General features: G+C 34.4%; 3 protein-coding genes across 12 annotated transcripts in view; 1 reads left to right on the top strand and 2 right to left on the bottom strand.

Annotated features, from left to right (window-relative positions):
• Window positions 1-13,186, bottom strand: part of LOC105348307 (multiple PDZ domain protein) — a 62,075-nt gene extending 48,889 nt beyond the window's left edge. For 9 of the 10 annotated variants that reach the window (XM_066066480.1, XM_066066482.1, XM_066066483.1 and 6 more), the window contains exons 1-4: window positions 13,085-13,186; window positions 10,535-10,586; window positions 10,068-10,231; window positions 8,939-9,288 (exon numbers count right to left, since the gene is read on the bottom strand). In XM_066066480.1, the coding sequence (XP_065922552.1) occupies window positions 8,939-9,288; window positions 10,068-10,231; window positions 10,535-10,550 (530 nt within the window). In that variant the 5' untranslated portion in view covers window positions 10,551-10,586; window positions 13,085-13,186. Of the gene's footprint in view, window positions 1-4,974; window positions 5,919-8,938; window positions 9,289-10,067; window positions 10,232-10,534; window positions 10,587-13,084 lie in introns of those variants that run through there. The other variant, XM_066066487.1, reaches the window with a different exon arrangement.
• A 198-nt stretch (window positions 13,187-13,384) lies between these two features.
• Window positions 13,385-16,848, top strand: LOC105348306 (transmembrane protein 234 homolog). The gene is made up of 5 exons (XM_011457658.4): window positions 13,385-13,498; window positions 14,510-14,672; window positions 14,862-14,928; window positions 15,835-15,927; window positions 16,235-16,848. The coding sequence occupies exons 2-5, from the start codon at window positions 14,520-14,522 to the stop codon at window positions 16,297-16,299; spliced, it is 378 nt and encodes a 125-aa protein (XP_011455960.3). The 5' UTR covers window positions 13,385-13,498; window positions 14,510-14,519; the 3' UTR covers window positions 16,300-16,848.
• A 1,958-nt stretch (window positions 16,849-18,806) lies between these two features.
• Window positions 18,807-21,029, bottom strand: LOC105348305 (heat shock protein 68-like; the record flags this gene model as incomplete). The annotated part of the gene is given in 1 exon segment (NM_001308913.1): window positions 18,807-21,029. A coding segment is annotated over 1 exon segment (1,905 nt). The 3' UTR covers window positions 18,807-18,997.
• Between the last annotated feature and the right edge of the window lie 636 nt (window positions 21,030-21,665).

Raw genomic sequence — 21,665 nt, 5'->3', positions numbered from 1 at the left:
ACCTTGCAGGCAGAGTGCAGATTATTTGTAATGTGCATGGAAATCATAAACGCCAGTAATTCTGATCACAAAAAGGTCAAACTTGTGAGGCTTTAGTCAAGGTTAAAATAATACAATGGAATTTATTAAAAACCACTTTTCATTTGCAAAAAAAAAAAAAAAAAAAGATGCTGGCGATAATTTGATTGTGATTATATGCCACACTTCTATAATAGTGTTGGTATCATCTTCCAGAGATTACAGCTGTTTGAGCCCGGTGATGACACACCGAGATCTACCGTAGCTAACCTAGGGGGAACTTGCCCATACATCACACAGATTCATGTCCAACATTATCCAAGAAATGGCTCCCTTAAGAGGAATCAATGACAGTTTTTTTCCCTGTTCAGATTTTGCTTTTATACCAATAATAGAAGAAATTGGAATCTAAATGTTCTCTTAGCTTGTGATATTGATTTGCATAACATGACAGATTCCTCTGTTATGTCACAGCTGCAATGCTTAAATCTACTGGTACCCACCGCCAATACACCATTGCTTGCATATGTACTCTTGAACACACACAATAATGTCGAGACCATAGACGCTAGACAGTAATAAAATCTGAATATGAATTCCATCTCAAGAGAAAAGATCCATTCAATGGCAGACATTTTTGTTTACTTTGTACCAATATAAATACAGAGTACAAGAAATTAATTAATTGAAATCCCGATATTTTTGAAAAACGGGATTTTATTGATGTATGGTAAAAGCTTATTATCAGAATTAATACAAGAACTAAACAAACAATGTCCTATGTTGCTGTGATGTTGTTCTAATAATTGCCTCGAGACAAGAAGACATATCTTCCATATTATCAGTATCAATACAACTACTCTGACAAGAAATAAATGACATTAACGCTGTAACTTCAAAATGGCACCAAGATGACTCACATAGCTCTAGCATATAGCTATACTCAGTACAGTCATTATTGTTTTTGCTTGATTCCGCTGATCTTTATGTACTTGACTGTAAAAAAGTCAAATTCTGGTCAAATTCAATGATAATAACAAAATTATCCACTGAAAAAAACTGAATTCTAGTCAAAATCTAAACAGTATGAAAATGCTTTTTTCACAAAAGTTTCCAATTTTTTTCTCTTTAAATAAATAATAAAAGTTATCCATATACCACTCTATTGGGGCCCCCATCCACACTCTGTGAAGCAAATGACCCGTACCACAACCATAAACCATTTACAGTCAAACAAGTTTATGAAAATTCAATAAACACGGTGATGATCAAAAAATAAAAAGCTGCGTAGCTTGCTTTCCTATAGAGTAAGGACTGGGACCAGCAGTAATGTCGTGTAAAAACCAGGTTCAGCGATACTGCCTGCAGTAATTAACAGAAAAGCCCAAGTTTAGCCGAAGCAGCTTCGTTTATTGACATGTATCTCTAACAATGGTTCCACAAGCAAGCCCTGGCTCTCTGCTGCAGCCATTGGGAGCACAGGCAATCCGACAATACACATTAATGAACATGACACCCAGGAGGAAGCAAACCTACACACATAAATGTCAATTATTTATCATTAGCTTTTGTATTCCCAGCTCTCAACAAATCTAATAAGAACATTTTTTTGGGTCCTATTTTTTCACCTGTTAAGCAGTCAAAAAATGGCCCCCAAAAGATGGCAAAGTTTCTTGAATACGGAATTGCTTGAACATATACTTCTGAATAGAATAGTTTCTTCATGTAATTGTTGGTAAAAATATTTTTTCTCATTACATCTTGCACATCTATATATTTTACAGAACTGCAACTTCACTTTTTGTATGGCAGCATTCTAATCAAAACACAAAAGGAGACTAGGACATGTATTGATTACGAAACAATAAAATTAACACAAAGAGATTGTAGTTTTTTATGACTCTTGATGGCAATTTCATAAGTGCAAACACTTCAGCAAAAATTTATTTAAACATCAACTTTGGAGAGGGCCTAATTGATTTCTTTGAGTTCTTGGTTAATTTTAATGATTTTCACAGTAGACAGTGTTAATAATGCCTGGTAATTATAAATCTCTAGGACAAATAATGTGTCATATATCAGTGGTGTACAAGGAACAGCCATCTTGTCATCTCCTAAACATCCTGATATGTGATGTCACACACAGATAATGGTGCTACTAATATCACAAAAACACATGATTCTTGAGGTTATTAAAAATGTCATACCATTTCTTCACAATTGTTAATAGTACAGAGAATAATGGGTCCAATGATGGTCCAAATTGGGTGAAAAAACCGCTCTGCTTATAAAGCAATCTAAGATTATAGAATAGCATGTGAGAGAACCATAAAAAATCTCCAGTAAGTTCTTCACAGCTAATCACACGCAGCATGCAAATACATTGTTTAGTTAGATTTTTCACTTAGAAATTCACTCTTTTGAAAATTACATGAATTTAATTCGTTTAAATGATTTTTCAAGTAGATAAAATCTTGAACTGCATGAACACATTTTTTTTTTATTGAATACTGTTAATCCAAAGTTAGAGGTCCACAAATTTCCATATTTCCGTATTCTTGTCAATTTAGAAATAAATGCAAGTATATCAATTTTCTTCAATTCATACTTCTAAATGTACATACATGCATCTTAAAAAATCTGCTTCAGAGGCAAAGACCACAAGAAATAATCTATGCAGTTAATAATTGATGATCCAGGGGTCAGGTATACATGTTCCCTCAGTCATTGACTAACACACCAACAGGTTGTACAGAAGTATATATAAATAAGTAATCAAGTTCCACCACTTTCCTACCCTCTTTGTTGGGAATGGTGTTTATCTAATAGTAACGCCCCATCTTCTGTTCCCCCTGCCCTTTGGCTGCGATAAAGAGCTTGGGTTTACATACACTCTTGTGAAGTATCTTTTCCATCATCATTAACTTTTGAACTTTTCTCTCAGACAGATGGCATTATTTACTCAATTGAACTGGTGTGATTAAAGTGTAATAAACATTCTCCCCTCCTTGTAAGTTGCAGATCACATATGTTGATTTCTGTTTATTTCACCTCAAATTGATAAATGTACTGAAAATTTATCAGTTAAAAAAATACCTCCTTCTGAAATCTAAGATAGACCTTGTAAGTATGCTGTCTGCATTCTCAGACCAAGTAGTTGGATTAATAAGAATCAGATAAATAGGTAATAAAATATGTAATTGATTAAACGTAGCCTTTTAATTAAATATGATACAATCCAACACCTAAAGGGGGAGGTTCACTCTCTTTCTCATCAATCTCTCTCTCTCTGTTTCTCTCTCTCTCTCTCTCTCTCTCTCTCTCTCTCTCTCTCTCTCTCTCTCTCTCTCTCTCTCTCTCTCTCTCTCTCTCTCTCTCTCTCTCTCTCTCTCTCTCTCTCCAATATATTTCAACAATGCATATCTTGTATCTTATGAATCCCTTGAAAATTTCAATCGACATATCAAATATCAAGAATGTTGATGCAGATTATGCATATTCTGATGAAAATTTTGTTTTAACACATCCTTTCAAATCGAAACATTTTGGTCACACATTCATCAGATATACCAATATATGTACTGGTACATGTTCACATTGTGTTAGAGTGAAAGCAATGAGTGAACAAGTTTAATGCCCCCTCGGAGGCAGATGTAAAAATTGACAGCTATTCCATGCTTACAAACAGATCAATGCTAGTAAAATTCTAATCAGACAGGCCGGCTGATCAGCAATTACGATCGTTCTGATTAATAACTAATCGGACAGTCAGTTGCTCATCAAATTTATCATCAACAGCACAAAAGAAAGGCTAGTCCCTTATTTCCGTTCCTTCCCTACATTTCTTAATTGCATAAAGATTGCCCAGGAAAGACCGGATAGTTGGCAAAGCAGAGAAATGAGAAGGTTACCAGTTCAACTTCTCCAAAGCTAGCATATCGATATTATCTTTACATGGGTTTATAAATGCAGGTCTAGAAAAAGCACCAAATATAACCACAATACAAATGTTGCTGACTTTGAAGTTCAGACTGTCTTTCTAAATGTCTGGAATTTTTCTTCCTAGCAGATATAAGACAAAAGATGGAAAAGATGGAAAAGCTTCTTTTTTACATAATGCAAAGATATTTCATAAATGAGAGATTTAGCACACAAGAGTAAGAGGTTTGCCGGGTTAAGCTTCTCTTGATGAATTTGATTAAAAAGAAACTTGTATCCTAAGTGGGTTATCCATAAAATATCAATATCTAATGCCATGTCAGAACTAGGTGAACAAACTGCAGGCTTCACAAAAATAAAATGGAATCTGGCATCCCCTGATTACCTTGTAATGGAATTTTCATGAAATCTCAGCCCCCTTCTACATGTAGAGAGAAAGTGTGTTTGGCATGACTGTGTATACTGTATCAAGTTCTGTTCTGGCTCTGATAGAAGCAGCCAGGTAACACAATATGAGAAAACAAACAAATCAGGTACCTATACTCCATTGTGACTCATCGGGAGGTATTTCATGCTAATCCCAACACACACAAAAAATTCTGCCAAAATATTGTTTTCTCAATATTATTGGATGCAGGTGGTGAGGGATTACTCATATAGCTATGATGACAATTTAGCAGAAGGCTTAATACAGAAATGCAGGTCTTTTATTCAAACAATAAAGGCTAACACATAGTGACCATCTGGTGCAAGATATCAAAACCTTGCCATTAGTTTCTAACTGATGGAATACTTGCTATGTCATGAAAACTTAAAAGGTGTTTTTGTTGATAAAGTACTATAGATAGCAGAAGGTAAACATGTTAGGTATCATGTACAGCCCTAAGCAGACAGTTTAGCTCCATCTAGAGCTATATCTTAATTACAATAAAAATTTGTTAGCCGGCTTGTTTGGATCTGATAGAACATACTTGTATAAAGGCCAATCAATAATTCATCTGCAATTTTATCTTTTACCTGGGAAACCTTATTCCTCTGATCTATACTGCAGATAACACACCAATGGCCACATGTTCACCGGAAAAAATCTCCCCAATATACGGTGTCTGTTGCTGATCACAAATCTGGATCCCGATTTTTCAAAACATAAACATATTGCAGCACTGTTATCCGGCCTATATCATTTTTCTCCAGGTTTTGTCATAAATATCTGCTCGCATCGGCACTGAACAATATTGTTATACTCCTTTAAAACAACAATCAATTTCATTAGGAATTCTAGATTTCATGCTAGCATTGTGGTCGTTTTAATATGGAGAGAACTGTGATTTCTCATTAACACAATAAATTAATAACTGACTTATCAATCTCCACTGGTGATAGGCTCTTGGTTTTTTTCTGAGACACCTCATAAAAGAATCGGTGGAGATTTTCCTCCTAACTCCCAAGAGCATGCGTTGCTAGTAATGAAGCTTAGGGGGGGACACAGCCCAGTAAGCCAGTGTATATATTTATCTTTTAAGCCGGTGAATGATATTTTTGGAAACCTCTCTTTTCCCTTTGTGTACCACTCAAGTGAAGGTGTTTCCGAGGAAAATTCTTGATCTATTATCACAAATTTAATTAATGACTTCCTACTTCAACTAAATCCCAACACACTTTAGTCTGAAGAGCCCCTTCTTGAAAAAATGCAACATTTTCTGACATTCCTAAACACTGTTTGCTTGAAGACGTGGTGTGCTCTGATCAATACATATCCAAACACAAACTGTATAGTGGTCAAACCCACATACAGTAAACATGCATGTTCCTACTTTATCAATATTTAAGCACACAGTTTAATTCTTGCATCCTTCTCCTGATGGTGCTAAATAGTCAATACTTTGGCACAGAAAACAATGATACTCCTTTGCCACTCTCTCGATCCCTCTCTCTTTCTCTCCTCAGTTCCCAGCTTGTTTGTATATACTATCAGGGAAAAAATGTCTACTCAATTCTCATCAGACTTATAATCAATATGTTTTAAAGCTCTCTCCCATCTAACAATACATTACTAATAAGATATTGAATATTTATTTCAAATGAACTCTGTTGGCTTGGAGGGCTTCCTCATTCAGTGATTAAAATTTCATTTGCTCAAAGAGATGGAAATTACTTGAGTCATGGGCAGAATTTTTTTTTTACTCCAATAGAATAGGAATTATGTAACAGTTTTCTGCCCAAATAACAAAAACCAAACCCCCTAGATATTTTGCCCAATAAATCTACTGAAACATGAACTGGACTGAGACCATAACACTTTTTTTCTTCTTCTAATTTACGCATTTACGAATCCATGTCATTAAGATAGCAAGGTAGATTCTGGCTTTATATTGAACATGCTCACTTCTGATAGCGGACCTGAACTGATGGCAGATCTACTGTCAATAACAGGGAAACTGATATTGATTTCCTATTTAGTGATGAGCGCCACCTCCTGGTGCCAATAAACGAGGGAGACAATTTGTATGAATTGATATCCAGCATGTGAACATGTACTACTGTGTTGAAAACTAGACCTTGGCAATCCATGGATACTGCAACAGTTTTATGTTAAGCAGAGAGGACTTCCACATGATGAATACAAAAATTCTTAATAAATCAATAAGATTTTGACCCCTTCATTAAGCAGTCCTTTGCTAATCTAATGCTGTGAAATCAAAAGTTTCTCCTGATAACAATAAACCTATTAGATTTTTATATTGTATATTCTCACTGTTCTCAAGTTTCATTATTTTTGTGTGGAAATAAAAAGAACACAACAAAATTTCCTTATTAAAAACAAATTACAATATGTCCAGAGTATGTCCACACCTATTACAGTGACTAGTTTACGTTTTGGTGTTCAGTTTGACCTTGAACTTGATTAATAACCTTGAACTTTCCCGGCCATTTTTTTTTCATTATTCATCATATGAATCTTGGCATTCTTCTACATTTTCTACAACTCAAAAGTTTGCTGGAAGCCACAGACAGAAGGACAAACAAAAAGACAGACAGACCAAAATCAATACAGTATATATATGGCCTTGATCTCTGATGTATTTGACATAAAATTAATATCAATCATTGCGGTTGTGTCCATAGAAATTTATTAACAAAACTGTTAGAGATAATAAAAAAAAAATAATAACAATAAACTTTGCTGCCTGGATAACCTATTTCCACTGATAAGACAATTGCGGAAAACAGATCTCCAAATGCAAGGTATCTCCCTATTGATGCTGCATATGTATTTATCATACCTCTGGTATTTGGAGAATAAATGAAGCATGAAGCAAGTATTCACAGAATTCATTGGCAGACAGCAGACATATTGTATTACCAACATTCTGTGGTTTCCAGAGTCAAATGATCTGTGTTTCACAATCTTCAATAATAAGCAATCACATAAATAAACTAAAGGGGCCCCATGGGTCGCATTTTCCAAGAGCTGATTCTAACCAACCAAAGCTTTTATTTTCTGAATAAACCAGTCCTTATTTCGAATTGTCATATTATCCTATAAATTAGTTGGAAAGGTTTGGTTGCAGGAAGAATTATGATCATAGAGGAAATGTAGAAGAGAAAGTTTTCTCTAAGAAAACACACCGAATAACACATTATTAATATTAAAAAATCAAATTTTTGTAACCCAAAAATGTGTAAAACCTATTTGAGCTTGATATGAAAAAACCACTGTTCAAAATAAACTGGCATATGCTATTACTGGTGATCCACATTTGAAAATACCTATGAAAATTTGCAAGCTGTGTATTATATAGTTACAACACATTAATCCTGCTTGGTATAGATTTTATGACTTTTCATGAAACATTACTTCCAATTATTACCTACTTTAAAATCAAATGATGAGCTTGATCTAAAAAACAGATGTCAAGAAACATTTATGATCCTGCCGTATGCCCCTCAAATGAGTCTGGCATATGCTGTACAAGTATTTGTTTGGTGCAAACAAAATATTTATGCTTCAGTTCTACAATATCACTCAGCAAATTAAATACAATACCCAATGCAACCATTGGTAAATTAAAATATCTTTGTAATCCTGATGACACTCAGAGCATTAAACAAATTGTAAGCATTACCATCATTGGACTCTGATACGATATTAAGAGTCACTCTCTAGGATTTGTATGAACAATAAATCATGTTGACTATGCATTATTCAGTGAGGCTTGGGGTTTCTTTAGCCCAAAGAAAATACCTCACATTGTTACACAAGGTCAATAGAATAATAAACATGTTATGACTGCATGAGGATATTGTGTGTTAATTTTTTTTTTTACATTGCACATACAACTCTTTTTCTGATTTTACAGCCCTATTAATAATAAATTATGAAATATCACGACTATTTTGGTACATGTAATGTGTATGTCATTGTGTACCCAAATTCTTCTCATTGAAGTGTTTTTAATATAAGTTAAAGTTTCATGATTCAGCACACACACAAAACTGGTCAAAATGCATCAAAGAAAGTAAAGAGTAATTTCAATGTAAATAAAATTGAGTTGATAATAAATTCCATTTCTATCTGCAATAATCCATAATTGTCTCAAACCAACATAAAGTTTCAACATGTATACCGGGAATATCCAAGACAGCAAGGGTGAGGATTTAGAAGGTAATGACATTTCTGCAAGTGTAATAATCATAAAACATTCCCCACACCATAGCCCTAACCACTCTCTTTATCCCCCAAAGGGTACTGGTAACAATATTTAATCATGGCTAAAAGATTAATAATGGTATGGCAGTTCTTTACAGACAATTTTTTAACTATCAAACAATTTTAAAAATTGAGTAAGGACGAGGGAATTTTTTATTATCAGCTTCGAAATATCAGTTGTTAACTTATACCAAAAAGAAAGCTTGCCATAAATAATATTTCTAAAATACATGCAGTAGTAGAGGAGATAAATACACAAGAGTTACCGACCTTGCTGCAATCCCCCCGGGCTGGATGTCCTGGACAAAAATCCCCGTCTCCTCATTGTTCTCGCCCTTCAGCCCCACCACACTGAACCCCAGGCTCATGTTCTCAGGTTTGAACAGCTTGATCGTCTCCACCTCCCTCCCCTTGGCCACTCGTTCAATGGTCTTCTGGAACTCTTCATCGTAACCTGGGGTGGTGGCAATTGCCTTCAAGTTTTCTTCACTTGAAAATGCAGCTGCGTTGTCAGATAAGGTCTGGTTGGGAGGGACACCATTCGGGGGCATATTCAGAATCAACTGACCCGAGTAAGTTATTTCAAAGTTGTCCTCAGTCACTGGATAAGTTTGAGTGACCTGAAATACACAGTTGTATACTTTCATGGCCATTGTGATTAGAGACAGTATGGAAGGACCTTTCTCTGTATTTGGTTTAATATTGACTGACAATGGACCACTTAATATACAATCACGTAATTGTATCAAAAAAATTAATTTCATATGCATAGATTTTGCAGATTTTTATACTGATCTAAGTTGTTGACTTTACATGTACTTTATCATTGCAAGAAATCGACTCCCTTATTTCAAATTTTTCCCCTCAATCAGTGAACTTGAAAGATGTTGACATATTTCTTCTTAATACAGTAGTTATATGCCTAAGGCACTATTAACTGGGTTTCTTGAATCAGATTTTGTTTAACAGTGATTCAGTTTGATCATTATTAATCCCTTATAAAGGCATACCATATTCATTAATAGAACGAAACCTACTCAATTTAGCTTGACCATCCATTGTCTAACAAATAAAGAAAGCAAAACATATAGCAGTACACATGCATGTGCATACTTTGAAAAGGAATATATAGAGCACATATGCAATACACTATTGACATTTTATTAATTACTAAGTGACTGTGGAAAAGCATTTTTTGCTAAATATACATTTAAAATTTGGATCACTTGAGATTGATGTATTTTACATTTAAAATCACAATACAAGTACATGTTCTAGTTACTAAACAATCTTTTTGTGTAAAAACCACAGGCAACTTTAACATCAAATAACAAACAACACCATAACTTGTGACCCCCTACCCTCCCCTTTTTTCTGATTGACCTAAGATTTAGCATACCTGTTTAAGTTCCTGCAGTGACTCCTGTAGATTGAGGATCTGACGGAACAAGGGGCTCTCCATCATGGCGAGGAGGGAGGTCAGGTCGTCGTCCATACTGTGGTCACCCTGGTCCCACAGTCGAGTCTGCAGATGCTCCACATACTCCACAGCCTGCTCCGTACCTGTAGGTCAAAGGTCAAACATTATTGATATAATTATATATTCATGGTCAAAGGTTATAATTTTAACCAACTTTTATTCACATGCATTATTGCAAATATTTTTGGCTGCGAACCAGTCTTTGCTGTAAAGGAGTAATAACAACATGGATGTTAAGGATTGGTGGCAAAAACAAGTTGCTTCAAACCAGTTTACTTCTGGTAGATTGTAAAATAAAGTCCAAGCCAATAAAGTTGCTTTACAGTATTACACATTCATGGCTTCAAAGCCTAATAGATGTTTTTGAATCCAACATCTATACTTACTGTCAATAAGAGACATTTTCTCCTTTTAGATCCGTGAAACAGGTGTTATGACCTATGAAAGATAATAGTATCATTTATTGAAGTATCATGATTATCATTATTGCTTTGGTACCTGGACAAATAGAATAGACCATATTACATGTTCTTATTTAAATGCCAAACAATTAACATCAAGTATGTATTTGTTATACAATACATTATCAATCTAATGAACCTATACATTGTTTTTCTTTCCTTCAATTTTAGTCAAAAATAATTATCTGCATACTATTAAGTAAAACATAAACCTTTGAAAAATCAATAATCCTGAAGTTACACTAAGTCGACCACTACACAATGAAAGTAGTTGGTGGTGTTTATGAAAGAGCCTGAGGAAAAATTTATACAGGGTTATTTTCACCCTATGTAATTTTTGCTCTTTTACACTCGTAGACCGCTTCGCCCCGTCTTGAATTCGCCCAGATGCAGTTGTATTAACAGAGATATTATTTGCAACTTATAATTCGCCCAGTCTGACGAGGGTGAAAGGGGCGAAAATAAAAACGGGGGCGAATCTTTCCCTGTATACAGTAAAACATCTAGTGCCATAAATAATCTAACGAACTATTTGATATGTAATATTTCAACAGTTCAAGTTGGAAAGTAAGGTTACTACATGTACATATGTAACACACATTTTTGTGTGCTATATTTGGCAGGTTGTTTGCATTCAAGGAACTGCAGCTCTATAGCCTATCAACCTAAATTTTCCCGAAGAGCTAAATCTGTATCTACAGCAATTAGTGAAACAAGCTCTATGGAGTAATTTGTGGGTATGAGAACAAGTTTGGGCTATATATAGCTTAATTTGCATTCATTCAAAAATATAAAAAAAACAATATACCAGAGTTCCTTCTTCTTAGTACTGATAATCCTTTTAATAATCAAAAATGGCACAGGGATTATTCAATATATTAAAAAGTTTTATGTTTTATGGTGTGACTATTGGGGCAGGCACAGCATAAATTAAATTGTAAATACACATGGGTACATGATAATAAATTTAGCTTGATTTACCAAATGGATGCACCAACCAGAATGAAAATAAAATATTTTACGCCCCAGTATATACATATATAAACATTTATTTTTTATGGAGTGGCAGTCTGAAAGACGAAGCCATAACAATAAACGATCACAATTAGATTCAGTAGAAACATGCACAGTTGGATCTGCCTATCTAATTTTTCATTTATGCTAAATTAAAAGCAAGCTGTTCGTTTATTTTTCCCTTTAAAATTAATAAGGTTATCATTTATTTTTCCCTTTAAAATTAATAAGGTTATCATTTATAAGTGTATCAATTAACCAACAGTAATGAATTCATGATACAATCAGAATAAATTGCAAGTTACATGTACCTTGCTGTTTCATTGTACACAAACCCCCATCTTCGCTAGTTAAGGTTTTCTGATCCGCATCGCTTCTCTCAAACCCTTGGCATATCATGCTTTCAAAAGTCGGGATTTTTTTTCGTTATATGATCTCCTATCCTATTTTTAAATCAGTCAAGTGATGAAAGATGCCGTACTTTAACGTACCTGGTGCAGAAATGGCAGCCTCTGTAGACATTGATATTGACAAGTTGGAAAAACGTTTTAATGCCCAGTGTATTCAAAAATTGGAGCAATGTAAAATGTTACATATACATCGAATTCATTCGAAAGTTGAAAGACTAGGAGCAATAAACAGTTGGTAAATCCTTAATCTACAAGTGCATGGCTATGTTGATAAACAATCTGGTGTACTTGTTATTGCACCATTTAATGATCAATCAAAATTCAAGGAAAAAATCCCGAGTTCTGATAGCACGATATGCCAAGGGGTTGTGAGATGCCGTGCAGATGTGAAAACCTTGGCTAGCAAAGATGACAAACCCCTTGGTTATTATTTCAACTACAATGTTTTCTAAAGCTCTTTAATAATGTTAATAGTGTCCATATAATAAAAATGAAAGATAATTGTTATTTGACTAATTACTTGCTTTAACAGTAACTTTTAACTTATGAATTAATACCAAATGTCTCTGTATCATTAACCACATTTCAATTGTGTTAACTTTAAACAAATTTATCAATTATACCATGTGGTATAATAAAGGAAATATTTACAGCAATGGTATTATGCAATAATTTGCCAAAATTTGAACAGGAAGATCATATGTTAATTGTTATATATACCAACAATATCTATTTCTTCAGTAATGTTTTGGTTGAATGACCACCTGACAAATTTACAAAATCATCTGTCAAATTTATATGTTTCACTGTTGTAAATAAAACTTTATCTCACTCTGTATTAAACTGATAAAATCAACAATCGTAAGAAATAAACATGGGCGTCTCTACTCCCTGTAGTAGATGTGTGCCCCACCCAGAGAGAAACGAGGGGAAGGGACGTTATAATTTGTGTTTACTATCTCTCAAACGATGCTTTCGATTGCATTTAAACCGTTTTAAAAAGAGGTAATATATCATATAAAAGTAAATACCGCACACTTTCCCAACGTACCATCAATAAGCTGACCAATTTTCAAAAACTATCAAAATTCTTCGGGACATCAAAATAGCGGAAGTTGTCAAATTTGAAGCATGTAAATATGGGACGGATTTATCTGTCCATCTCAAAGAAAAAAAAATGAAATAAATCAAAGAATGACGTGTTTTTATTACTTCTAAACGATAAAAAATAGATAAAAATAAAAATATTAACTCTTCACATCTCCAACTTGGTTATGTTTTTTTTTAAATTGAAAATTAGAAAATTGTCTTCAAAATTATCTAGTTTACACTCAATATACCCAGTGCCTAAAATAAATGACAAAATTGATAACGTTAGAATCCGGATTAAAGTTACTATATTCCGTACCGAATGGGCCTATATAACCTATGAGTAGGCTCCAGATGAGAGGAAAGTCCAAAAGAGGTTGTTTACCATGTTTACACACAGCTCATTTTACTATTGAGCTAATGTCTTCATATTTTCAGAGCACCATTGATTAACATCTGAGATGATAATTTTTTTTTTAAATTAAAAGTAGACATAGGCCTTTGCATGACTAAGTCAATATTCATTATATATTACAGGAACTACAATCACTAAAATATACTTCAGTACTGATGTATTGAATCCCTTATACATGTATATAGTTATATAGATGTGCAAAAGGATAGAGAAGAGTTATTTGCTGCATGCGATCAAGTTTTACACAGGACCGCTGTGTTTCTTAGAGGTATAAGAGCTTTGGACCACTTTTAAACATGTTAATATTCACATTCCATATAGCCCCAACTACAACACTTCTCCCATTTTTTTTTGGTTAGTTTTATCAGGAACTTAATTTATGATTCACTGCGTAAACAAATACTGTGAAACACGGTTAAAGTGAACACGCTTATAACAAATTTACACTTACAGCAAAGTGATTTTCATTCCCCTTGACTTTATTACATGTTGTAAACTTGACAGATATAACAAATTATGCCTGTAACAAAGCAAAATCTCCTGTCCCTGGCACTTCACTATGTAAGCATGTTTTACTGTTTTGTATGCAATTTATAATTTGTTATTTTTGCCCCATGTTATTTTTTTTGGCCTTCTACACTTGCAAAGGGTTTTATATTGCCTCCTCTTTTAATCGCCCCAACACAGAAATAGATACTCTTTCTAAATAAGACAGTTATTTTAAAAAATGTGAAGTTGCCCAATCTCTTTATTTGCCTGCCGACAACGAGGGCAAAAGGGGCGAAAATAAAACGGGGGCAAATATTTCCCTGTAAACAGAAGAATGTTAAAATAATCAAACTTAATTTAAGGATGGACAACTTAACCATGAAATTAAGTTAATAAAAAGTCCAATTTAGGATTTATTAATTATATTTTATAATTAAATTACCATATAACTATGATTTAGATTATTATAAATCAATTTGGTAGGTGATACAGTATGTCAGCAGGATGGTTCATCGTGGTAGCTGCAATGTGGGGTGCTACAAATCCCTTTATCAAAAAAGGAAGCAGTGGAATCGAAAACGTGAAAGAAGATGGAAAAGTGTGGCAGTTCTTGATGGAGCTTAAGTTTCTCATCACTAATTGGAAGGTAAATGTTAATTAAAGCATTTTTATAGCTTTGCGTAGTACTTTTATCAATTACATGGTTGTATTACATGATAAAAATAAAATTAGAATGTTAAATGTCATGTGAGTGATGATCGAATGTTTTATTACTTAAACACTTATTTCACTAGCTAGACTAAAATAATGCAATAATGGCTTTCACATATTTCAGTACATTGTGCCTTTCCTTGTAAACCAGTGTGGTTCTGTGTTGTATTATCTTACACTCGCCTCCGCTGGTAAGGGTTTTCTACAAGTTTATTCATATTTAAAATCTCTATGTTTTATTTTTAAAATTTATGCATTTTCAATGTCAGTGTACAAAACAAAAAAAAACAGCACACAAATATGGAGCATAGAGGAGACTGATGAAATCAAAATTAAAGCTTATGAGTTGTTATGTATTTATTTAGAAAAAGTATAATTTTGGATGAAGTAAAAGTATCATTTTAGGTTTTAAAAATTTTAGTTGCCAACTTAGATACAGAAATGGTGTATAGAATTGAGGAGGGTGGGTGGTCCACAGATTAGCCATCAGGGCTACCTAAATATTTAAACATTTAATTAACATATTGAAAAGTATTATATAAATTTAAAAAATGTTTTATTTGGGTACAGAGGAGTTATACACACAACTAGGTATTCGACCGAGACATTACTTAAAATTCACAATAATGTTAAAAAATAATTTGTAAAACAATAAGAATTTCAGTAAATGAATTGAAATGTAAATACAGCTATGACTTTCAATCTCTCACCAGAGGGCGTATTACGCTGTGCTTCAGTGAAGCTTGCGGAACGCGCCCTCTGGTGAGAGATTGCTATGACTTTCTTAATTAACCCAAAATTTAAGAAAAAAAAAAAGCATTTTAAGTACAGAAAAGATTGACTATGCGACTTTTCATTAAGGAATATTTCATAATAATAATTTTCTATGATATCAGAGCTTTTATAATTAAAGCAATTTGGAATTTGTAAAGCTGTATTCATGAAACCAATGAGGTGTAAACCTCTTTTATTTAGATTCAAATGATTTATGTAAAATAAAGTTATTTGACTAAAACCATCAAAATGGTATGCATGTATAATAATATTATTTTGACAGAATCAATCAGTGAGAACATTTGTGTTTTTGATAATTTCAGAGCTGTCTGTGGCCGTACCAATAACCAACTCCTTGACATTTCTCTTTACCATTATATCCGGTTGGTTTCTGGGTGACAAGATCAGACATTGGGGTATGTACAATTACCTGATAATTACTATAGGCATGTGATGCAACTTGTTTTATTGCAATTTCATCTTTTTTTGTGTTCTATCATAATACCACCCTTTCTTTTCTTTTTTTTAACATTTTCCTTAGCTACAATACCATTTCTGGATACTTACAAGAAAGAAGTCATAACAATTTACATTGTTGTTTCTACTAGATTCTGTTCAAGTTTTTGAATACAAGCACAAATCTATGTAATTATACAGGATCTTTGAAATTAATTAAGGACTACTTGGTAGCTGTTTAATGTAACAATGTTTGATATTTTGCAGACACTTATGTAGGCATGCTGTTGGTATTGGCCGGAGTTGCACTTTGTGTATCAGACAAAATCTGAACTAAAAGGGACATGGACACAAAATATGGAATTGCACTTTTTGGAAAAGTCCCATGAAAAGTACATGGACAAGAAACTTGATTACATTCCCAATGTATGTACATAAAATAGATATTGGCGTGCAGCATTTAATTTCATAATGTTGTCTAAATAGACTAGTGATATACACATGGCCAAGAAATCTGGTCACATTCTCAATGGACCAAAAAGACGAAGAAACATAATTGCATTTTTTTAAGAAATTGATATTTAAAAATCACATAGACAAGAAAAATGCAAATTTAGTCTAATAATGAAGGGATTCATGAAATGGATACAAACAAAACAATGTGATTATATTTTATCTAAATAGACTCATAAAATTTGCATGGACAATATGCATGTTCATTCATTATACATTGTATATGTGTACAAGTTGGGACTCAAACAAATTCAAATATACAAGTACTTGTTGTTTAAATTTGATTTGTAAATGTCAGCTAATAATTGAAATTGCATGGAAATTACAAATCCTACTTATTAATTAACATTAGCATATGTTATATTCATGGTGTCTCAGTAAAATGTAATGTAATTTTTTTTAACAATTTGGCTTTTTTCTAAAGGTTGCATCTTTTTTATATGTTGGGTAACTCTTCAACAATGTTTTATCTTAAAAACTTGTAAGGCTTTACTCATAGTGTAAAATGGCCACTTTTTCATTCCTTTCTCTTTTTGTTACTTCTATATGAACATGTTTCAAGAAAGTAAACACACTTTATACTAAATTCATTGTTCCAGATTGATCAAGTCATACAAGTAAGTTAAACATGATATACGTCTTTGAACTAATTCATTTTTTATTGGCATTCCATTACTAAAATTCTGTGCTATTTTACAATTTTAATGATTTAGGGTAATAGCAAGTTGTTCCTACCAAATATAATACATGAGACATTTGTTTTTTATTTTGCTCATTTTTTTTGTTACACATGTACATTTATATTGGTGTTATTAAAACATGAAAGGAATGGATCAGTTTAAGTATTGTTTTGTTCTTTATGTCAATCCTAGAGAAATCAAATTTCTCTTTATCTGTATTTAAAATGATGAAAAAATTAAATAATTTGGTGAATTGGGTTTTGAAGTCATCTGAGTCATTTAGTTGACTAATTGCTAATGATACTTGCCCAATCTTGACCAAATTACATTTGTAGGAAAAGAGGAACATAAATTCTAAAATTCATGATCCCCATCCCCACTGAAAAGGCCCATATATTTTTAGGAAAAAATTGATGCAAATTTTTACTCTTTAGCATCAAGCAGAAAATTAAGTACCGGTACATGTGCAAAATTGTAAAGTTCATGGCCTAAGGTTGTGTGGAGCTTTATTGGTCATGCAAAAATATAGTGAAAATGCATAAATTCTTCCAATTAAAGTCTTCTCGGCTATTGAGAATATTGCAAACACACTAAGTACATGGTTCTGATAAGCATGGGCACCCTACCAAAATTGTAAAATTTATTGCCACATGCTGATTCAGAATTTGGTGGTAGGGCTCTTAATTCTCTGATACTGGTGATATAGGGAGCAGGCAAACTCAGAGCATAACGATGAATTGGGTCTTAGGCTTTTGCCAGTATCATAGAGTTCATGACCCCTTCGTCAGGGTTTCTGATGTTAGGTTTGAGGCATATATTACTATAACAAGGAAATTTACACAATCATTGTTTAAAAAAAATTCTCAATCTGATTTTAATTGTATTAAAAAACCATACTCAAAAACTTTTCTCTTTAACTCCACTCGCACCTTTAAATTCTGCACATAATTTCATTTTTATCAAGAATTTATTCCCAAATACTAAATAAAAGGAATGAAGGTTGTACTAAGAGTGTGATATACATGTAACCTGTTAGTTACGTAAGATTCACTAGGACGGTACTGTCCTTTCTGACATATATTTTTTCAAATAATATCTGCAATGATTTTTCTTTCAACTTTCCTGGTTTTATATTCAACAGTCATCCCAAACCGTTTGGACCGGAGACTGGAATCCTAAGGGTCCCTCACTGCATGCAAGTTCCCCTAACATAAATTAATCCCCAAAAGTAGACACGACAGTACTCATCTCCAATTTCAAGGCAGATAGAGTCTCTCACTCCCCAGTTCCCAGTCCCATTGCAATGGGTGGACTCAGACAATCTGCTAGAGGTCTCTAATTATCTAAAAGCATGGTTGGGTTTTAAATACTATTGGTATTGAATTGTACAAGATTCTATGTGAAATTAATGATATTCAAAAGAAAAAAGCGACTCATTTTGATAGAGTTCTTGCCCTTGTAACAAAATCACTTTTTCTATCCATATATGTGAACAGTACACTTTCTCATATATTTCAATAACTTTTGGAGCTGTTTAAAATAATTTACCAGGTATATACAAAATTATTAACATGCTAGCACTATCTCAGTTTTAAATTCTAATATATAAACTCAAAACTTCATACAACATAGAAAAAAAAACCCAAAACATTTATATAGTTTTTATTAGCATTCAACAAAAGTATAAATGTATGGAAAAATATATAACAACAAATGTACAAATTTTATTTAATAAATATCAAATATCACAGTTATATTGCAAAATGTCTTTTGGCAACTCTTGCTCACTTTCATTGAAAGTACAAAAACCATTTAATCTATACATTAAATTAGACATTTAGTCCATCTCCTCTACGGTCGGTCCCTGACTAGAGCTAGCTGGTCCTGGATTTCCCGTGGACCCGTTCTGGTGTAGTTTGGACATGATAGGTGAACACACCTTTTGAACCCCCTTCAATTTGAATTCATATTCGTCAACCTCTGCCAGGGCATTGGTGTCGAGCCAGGACACTGTTTCACTGCACACCCTGGATATTGTCTCTTTGTCTTCAGACTGAAGCTTGTCTCCTGTGTCCTCTGCTGCCTGTTTGACGGTGAAGACATAGGATTCTAACTGATTGCGGGCCGCTATCCTTTGACGCTGTTTATCGTCTTCCTCTTTGTATTTCTCAGCCTCGTTCACCATTCTCTCAATGTCAGCCTTACTCAGACGACCTTTGTCGTTGGTGATGGTGATTTTGTTGGACTTTCCCGTGCTCTTGTCCTTGGCTGATACGTTCAGGATACCGTTGGCGTCAATGTCAAACTCCACGTCAATCTGTGGGACACCTCGAGGGGCTGGAGGAATTCCATTCAGTTCAAAAGTACCTAATTTGTTATTGTCTCTTGTCATGGCTCGTTCACCTTCAAACACCTGAATGGATACACCGGGCTGGTTATCGGAGTATGTGGTGAAGGTCTGTGATGCCTTGGTAGGAATCTTGGCATTTCGTTCGACGATCTTTGTCATGACCCCTCCAGCAGTTTCAATGCCTAGAGACAATGGAGTGACATCGACCAGGAGAACGTCCTTGATGACATCACTCTTATCTCCGTTCAGAATAGCCGCTTGGACAGCGGCACCATAGGCCACAGCCTCGTCTGGGTTGATAGATTTGTTCAGTTCTTTTCCGCCCATGAAGTCTTGGAGCATTTTCTGGATCTTTGGAATTCGTGTCGACCCTCCAACCAGAACCACCTCGTGAATTTTAGATTTGTCCATTTTGGCATCCCGCAGGGCTTTCTCGACGGGTTCTAAGGTTCCACGGAACAAATCTGCACACAGTTCTTCAAATCTAGCCCGTGTGATTTTGCTGTAGAAGTCCATTCCCTCAAACAGCGAGTCGATCTCAATGTTGGCCTCAGAACTGCTGGAAAGTGTTCTCTTGGCACGCTCGCAAGCCGTCCTGAGTCGTCTCAGTGAACGGTTATTTTTTGAAATGTCTTTGTTGTACTTGCGCTTGAATTCCTGCACAAAGTGATTGACCATTCTATTGTCGAAATCTTCACCTCCCAGGTGAGTATCCCCTGCAGTGGAGCGAACCTCAAATATGGAGCCCTCATCAATGGTAAGGATGGACACGTCAAATGTACCACCTCCGAGGTCAAAGATGAGAACGTTTTTCTCACCGGAAATGTTCTTATCCAGACCATAGGCTAGAGCGGCAGCTGTGGGTTCGTTTACTATCCTGAGAACATTGAGACCGGCTATCACTCCGGCGTCTTTAGTAGCCTCTCTCTGGGCGTTGTTGAAATAGGCAGGAACGGTGACGACTGCGTCTTGGACAGTTTGTCCCAAGTAGGCTTCTGCTGTCTCCTTCATTTTGGTCAGCACCATTGAGCTGATTTCTTCGGGGGTAAATCTCTTTTTCTCGTTCTTGAATTCCACTTCTAGCTTGGGTTTTCCTCCATCATTGATCACCGTGAACGGCCAATGTTTCATGTCGGACTGTACACTGTCGTCGTTGAACTTGCGGCCTATCAGCCTCTTAGCGTCAAAGATTGTATTGTTGGCGTTCATGGCTACCTGGTTTTTAGCCGCATCTCCTATCAGTCTCTCTGTGTCTGTGAAGGCGACGTAGCTGGGCGTCGTTCTGTTTCCTTGGTCGTTGGCGATGATTTCCACTTTTCCATGTTGAAATACACCGACACAGGAAAACGTCGTTCCCAGGTCGATGCCGATGGCTGGAGCTTTATTTGCCATGCTTATTTGTAAACACTAAAGTGAAAGTAGCAATAGATTTTTCAACTGTAGATAAAATAAATACTTGTATGTACTATTACTGAATCGTAGTCTAGTTGACTCAAAGTTTCGAAGTTTCGAACTTGGCAATTTGTGTTTGACTGCCATTATGGTCTCGGATCGCCCCTTATATACCATTATGGATCTTTCGCGACACGACGAGAAACAATATTCTAGAATATGAAGGATTAATCCCGACGCTTCCCGAATGATCAAACTCGAGGGCGGACCCACATTGTATGCTTTGAGTAACATTTCTAGAAGGGTCTGGAATTTTTTACTATTGCAGTTATTTCGTAAATTGCACTTTTTAGACTTTTACATGGGGTCGTTAATTTTTTTTTCGATTTTGATTCATATGTTTTCAGAATGTTCATAGACGCTCTTTATTGTTTATACAGAATTGGTATAAGTTTTTGTTAGATAAAATAATTAATTATCATATCAGTATGTGGACGGGATTTGTATATATGTATGCTTTAATATACATAATATGACTAGTTTGGCGACATTTTCACGCTTAAACATTTGCCTCATCGTAGACGACAGAATCAGCTAATGTTTGCGGAATAATTTAATCATAAATGATTGTATCATAAAAAATAACGTAAACAGATTCTTTATAAGTTGTTATTTAATTTCATATCTAAGAAAAAAATAACGTAAACAAATTCTTTATAAGTTGTTATTTAATTTCATATCTAAGATTTCTTAAAACCGTAAA

The sequence above is a fragment of the Magallana gigas genome, chromosome 7, assembly GCF_963853765.1.
Source record: "Magallana gigas chromosome 7, xbMagGiga1.1, whole genome shotgun sequence".
In the NCBI taxonomy this organism is placed as follows: Eukaryota; Metazoa; Mollusca; class Bivalvia; order Ostreida; family Ostreidae; genus Magallana; species Magallana gigas.
Note: the sequence above shows the minus strand (reverse complement) of the source record. Positions and strands in the feature narration are given on the sequence as shown.